The 5,776-nt window shown below is 38.8% G+C and overlaps 1 protein-coding gene across 1 annotated transcript; it reads left to right on the top strand.

The window, feature by feature from the left end:
- The first annotated feature begins 5,236 nt into the window (after window positions 1-5,236).
- On the top strand, window positions 5,237-5,520 carry LOC132482609 (small integral membrane protein 20-like). Its single transcript, XM_060087919.1, has 2 exons — window positions 5,237-5,356; window positions 5,412-5,520. The coding sequence occupies exons 1-2, from the start codon at window positions 5,253-5,255 to the stop codon at window positions 5,509-5,511; spliced, it is 204 nt and encodes a 67-aa protein (XP_059943902.1). The 5' UTR covers window positions 5,237-5,252; the 3' UTR covers window positions 5,512-5,520.
- The last annotated feature ends 256 nt before the right edge of the window (window positions 5,521-5,776 follow it).

The following is a 5,776-nucleotide window of genomic DNA, read 5'->3' on the forward strand; positions in this document are numbered from 1 at the left end:
CACCCCAAACCCCTGCTTTGTTCAAGAGTCAACTATAGGTATTTTTCCAAAGAAGACATACATATATCTACAGAAAGATGTTCAACATCACTAATTATCAGGTAAATGCAAATCAAAACCACAATGAGATATCACCTCACAACTTGTTAGAATAGCTATTATCTAAAAGACAAGAAGTACGTGTTGGCGAGGATGTGGAGAAAAGAGAAACCTTGTCCACTGTTGGTGGGAATGTAAATTGGTGCAGCCACCATGGAGAACAGTATTGAGGTGCCTCAAAAAATTAAAAATAGAACTACCATACAACCCAGCTATTCCACATTTCTGGCTATTTATCTGAAGAATATGAAAACACTTATTCAAAAAGATATATGTACCCCTATATTCATTGCAATATTATTTACAATAGCCAGGATATGGAAAAACCTAAATGTTCATCATTGGATGAACGGATAAAGAAGATGTGGTGTGCATGTGTGTATGTATAGTGGAATACTACTCATTCATAAAAAGATGAAATTGTGCCTGTTGTGACAGTACAGATGGACCTTGATGGTATTATACTAAGTGAAATAAGTCAGAGAAAAACAAATACTGTATGATTTCATTTTATGTGGAATCTAGAAAGAAAAAGAAAAAAACAAAAACTCACAGATACTGAGAACAGATTGGTGGTTACCAGAGGAGAAGAGGGTTGGGGGTGGGCAAAATGGGTGAGGGGGGTCAACTGTATGGTGATGGATGGTAACTAGACTTTTGGTGGTGATCCCTTTGCAGTGTATACAAATATTGAATTATGTTATAGACCTGAAACTAATGTTATGTACTAACTTTAGGTCAATTAAAAAATAAACATTTGGGACTTCCCTGGTGGCACAGTGGGTGAGAATCTGCCTGCCAATGCAGGGGACATGGGTTCGATCTCTGGTCTGGGAAGATCCCACATGCTGCAGAGCAACTAAGCCTGTGTGCCACTACTACTGAGCCTGTGCTCTAGAGCCCGCGAGCTACAACTACTGAAGCCTGCATGCCTAGAGCCTGTGCTCTGCAACAAGAGAAGCCACCACAATGAGAAGCCCCTGCACCACAACGAAGAGTAGCCACCACTCACTGCGACTAGAGAAAGCCTGCGCACAGCAACGAAGACCCAATGCAGCCAAAAAATAAATTAAAAAAATAAATGTTCAAAATGAGGTATTTGCCAAAGAGAAAAATCATTTAAGAGAACCAAGCAAAATTCTGCAGCTAAAGAACTCAATGAATGAAGTGGAAAATGCAATAGAGAGCATCTGCAATAAAGTAGGGCAAATGGAAGACAGAATAAATGAGTGAGAGGATAGGAATTTTGAAATAATCCAGTTAGAAAAGAACAAAGAATGAAAAAGAGATAAGAAAGCCTATGTGACTTGTAGGATTCTGTTAAAGGAGTAAATATTAGAATATTCAGGGTTCTAGAAAGAGAAGAGAGGGAGAAGGGGTCAGATAGCTTATTTAAAAAAATAATAGCTGAGAACTTCTCAAACCTGGGAAGAGAACTGGACATCCAAATTCATGAAGCTAATAGATCAACTTGTTATCTCAATGCAAAAAGATCTTCTCCAAGACATTATAATAAAACTGTCAAAACTCAAAAATAAAGAGAATCCTAAAAGCAGCCATAGAAAAGAAATGATACCTACAAAAGGAATCCCCATTAGGCTATCAATGGGTTTCTCAGCAGATACTCTACAGGCCAGGACTGAGTGAAATGACACATCCAAAGAGTTGAAAGAAAAAAATCACCAGCCAAGAATACTCCATCCTGCACATAAGAAGGAGAAATAAAGACTTTCCAAGACAAACAAAAGCTGAGGGAGTTCATCACCACTAGCTCTATCTTGTAAGAAAAACTGAAAGTAGTTCTTTAAGTGGCAACAAAAAGACACTAATCAGTGACATGAAAACATATGAAAGTATACAGCACACGGGTGAAGAAAAATAAGCAGTCAGATTTTAAAACTAATTATGTAATGCAGTGGTGTGTTAACCACTTAACTACAGTATAAAGATCAAAGGAAGACTTAAAAATAATTATAGCTACTATCATTTGTTAATGAATATACAATATAAAAAGCAGTAAATAAAGGCATCAAAAATAGAAAAGGGGGGAGTAAAAGGATGACCTTTTTGTAGACAATTGAAGTTAAGTTGCTATCAGCTTAAAATGGACTGTTTTATTTTTGAGATGTCTTACATAAGCCTCATGATAACCACAAAGCAAAAAACGTAGAACAGATGCACAAAAGATAATCAGAAATAGAGCTTACCAGGCTTCCCTGGTGGCGCAGTGGTTGAGAGTCCACCTGCCGATTCAGGGGACGCAGGTTTGTTCCCCGGTCGGTCCAGAAAGATCCCACATGCCATGGAGCAGCTAGGCCCGTGAGCCATGGTCGTTAAGCCTGTGCATCTGGAGCCTGTGCTCCACAACGGGAGAGGCCACAACAGTGAGAGGCTCGCGTACCACAAAAAAAAAAAAAAAGAAAGAAAAGAAAGAAATAGAGCTTACCACTACAGAAAAACCACCTATTTACAAAGATAGGAAAAAGAATCAATGGAAATACAAAACAAACAGAAAACAGTAAGATGGCATTAGTAAATTCTTACCTACAAACAATGACTCTAAATGTAAATGGATTGAATTCACCAATCAAAAGGCACAGAGTGACTGGATGGAATTTTTTTAAAAAAATCAAGACCCAACCAAATGCTGCCTACAAGAAACTCTCTTCAACTTTAAGGACACACATAGACTCAAAGTGAAGGGATAGAAAAATATATTTCATAAGTGGAAAACAAAAGAAAGCAGAGGTAGTTACACTCCTACCAAGGTAGGAGGTAGTTGCGGTGAGGTAGTTACCACTCCTACTTTCTTGAAGCCAAAAATGGTAACAAGAGACAGTCATTATATAATGATAAAGGGGTCAATCATCAAGAAAATATAAGTCATAAATATCTATGTACACATCACAGCACATAAATGTATTAAGCAAATACTAACAGATCTGAATGGAGAAATAGACAACAATACAATAATAGTAAGGGACTTCAATATCCCACTTTCAGCAATGGATAGGTCATCCAGAAAGGAACCCAAGAAGGACACATTGGACTTGAAACACACATTAGACCAAATGGACTTAACAGACATTTGTAAAACATTCCATCAAACAGCAGCAAAATACACATTTTTTTCCAAGTGCACATGAAACATTTTCCAGAAGAGATCAACTGACAGTACTCAAAACAAGTCTAGCAAATTTAAGAAGATCGAAATCATACCAAGTATCTTTTCCAACCACACTGGTATGAAACTAGACGTCACAAGAAGAAAGCTGGAAAAATCTATGAATATGTGGAAATTAAACAATGACTCCTGAACAACCTTGGGTCAAAAAAGCAATTAAAAAAAATCTCTCAAAATAAATGAAAATAGAAATACAACATACCAAAACCTATGGGATGCTAAAAAAGCAGTTCTGAGAGGAAAGTTTAAAGTGATAAATGTATATATTAAGAAAACAGATCTCAAATAAACAACTTTATACTTCAAGGAACTAGAAAAAGAACAAACTAAGCCCAAAATTAGCAGAAGGAAGAAAATAACAAAGATCAGAGTGGAAATAAATAGAGACCAGAAAAACAACAGAAAAAAAATGAAACTAAGAATTGATTGTTTGAAAAGATAAACAAAACTGACAAACCTTTAAGTAGACTAAGAAAAGAAGACTCAACATCAGAAATCAAAGAGAAGACATCCCAACCGATACTATAGAAATACAAAGAATTATAAGAGACTACTCTGGATAATTAGCTAACCTAGAAGAAGAAATGGATGAATTCCTGCAAATATACAACCTTGTACCAAGACTGAATCATGAAGAAATAGGTAATTTGAACAGACCAAGTAAGGAGATTGAATGACTAATGAAAAATTTCCCAACACAGGGACTTCCCTGGTGGCGCAGTGGTTAAGAACCTGCCTGCCAATGCAGGGGACACGGGTTCGATCCCTGATCCGGGAAGATCCCACATGCTGCGGAGCAACTAAGCCCGTACACCACTACTGAGCCTGCACTCTAAAGCCCGTGAGCCACAACTACTGAGCCCGTGTGCTGCAACTACTGAAGCCCATGCACATAGAGCCTGTGCTCCACAACAGGAGAAACCACCACAATGAGAAGCCCGTGCACCACAACAAAGAGTAGCCCCCGCTCACTGCAACTAGAGAAAGCCCACACACAGCAACAAAGACCCAATGCAGCCAAAAATAATAAATAAATTTATATAAAAAAAATATTTTCCCAATACAGAAATCCTCAGGATCTAATGGCTTTACTGGCGAATTCTATCAAAATTTTAAAGAAGAATTAATACCAATCTTTCTCAAACTCTTCCAAAAACAAAAACAAAAATCCCCTCAAAATAAAAAAAAATAAATAAGAGGGAATACTTCCAAAATTATTTTATCAGACCAGCATTATCCTGATACCAAAGTCAAGTAGACACTACAATAAAACTATAGATCCATATCCCGATAAATATAGATGCAAAAATTCATGACAAAATAATATCAAACCAACTTTATAACACTTAAATAGGATTATATACCACAACCAAGTAGAATTTACCCCTGGGATGCAAGGCTAGTTCAACATATGTAAATCAATAAATGTCATATACCACTTTAATAGAATGAAAGGTAAAAATCGTATGATCATTTCGTTAGATGCAGAAAAAGTATTTGACAAAATATAACATCCTTTCATGATTTAAAAAAAAACAAAAATAAAAACAAAAAACTCGGGGCTTCCCTGGTGGCGCAGTGGTTGAGAATCTGCCTGCCAATGCAGGGGACACGGGTTCGAGCCCTGGTCTGGGGGGATCCCACATGCCGCGGAGCAACTAGGCCCGTGAGCCACAACTACTGAGCCTGCACGTCTGGAGCCTCTGCTCCGCAACAAGAGAGGCCGCGATAGTGAGAGGCCCGCGCACTGAGATGAAGAGTGGCCCCCGCTTGCCACAACTAGAGAAAGCCCTCGCACAGAAACGAAGACCCAACACAGCAAAAATAAATTAATAAATTAATAAACTCCTACCCACAACAACAACAACAACAAAAATGCTTTAAAAAAAAAACCCTCAAGAAACTGGGTATATAAAGAACATATCTCAGAGGGCTGCTCTGCAGGTCAGGGAGGCCACCAGCTGGAGCCATGACCCCGAACCTGCGCACCGCGCTCATTTTCGGCGGCTTCATCTCCCTGATCGGCGCCGCCTTCTACCCCATCTACTTCCCGCCCCTAATGCGGCTGGAGGAATACCATGGGGAAACTGAGACTCAGCGAGGTTGTTCAACATGCCCAAGGACACACAGCTAAGAAGGAACAAGCCATAAATCGAGCTGGTATTGTCCAAGAAGACGTGCAGCCACCAGGGTTAAAAGTGTGGTTGGATCCACTGGGCAGGAAATAAAAAGGCTATCACCACCTCTGATTATGAAAGTAGACAGAGTCTTCATGCTTTCAGTTCTGCAGCAAGTACAATAAATCACTTTGCTAAAGAACTATGGCTGGGGAAGAAAACTCTAGAAGGCTGTAAAGAAGAGTACTGTGCACCAGGATTAATTCCCTTCTTAAATATCAAAAGAACCCTGAAACAAATCACACCATTACGAAGGTTTTCATGACTTGGTTTCCTTTCTAAAAAGGAAGCTCTCTCACCCAGCTGGGGTTTGGAG

This window comes from Mesoplodon densirostris, chromosome X (assembly GCF_025265405.1).
Source record: "Mesoplodon densirostris isolate mMesDen1 chromosome X, mMesDen1 primary haplotype, whole genome shotgun sequence".
Lineage (NCBI taxonomy): Eukaryota > Metazoa > Chordata > Mammalia > Artiodactyla > Ziphiidae > Mesoplodon > Mesoplodon densirostris.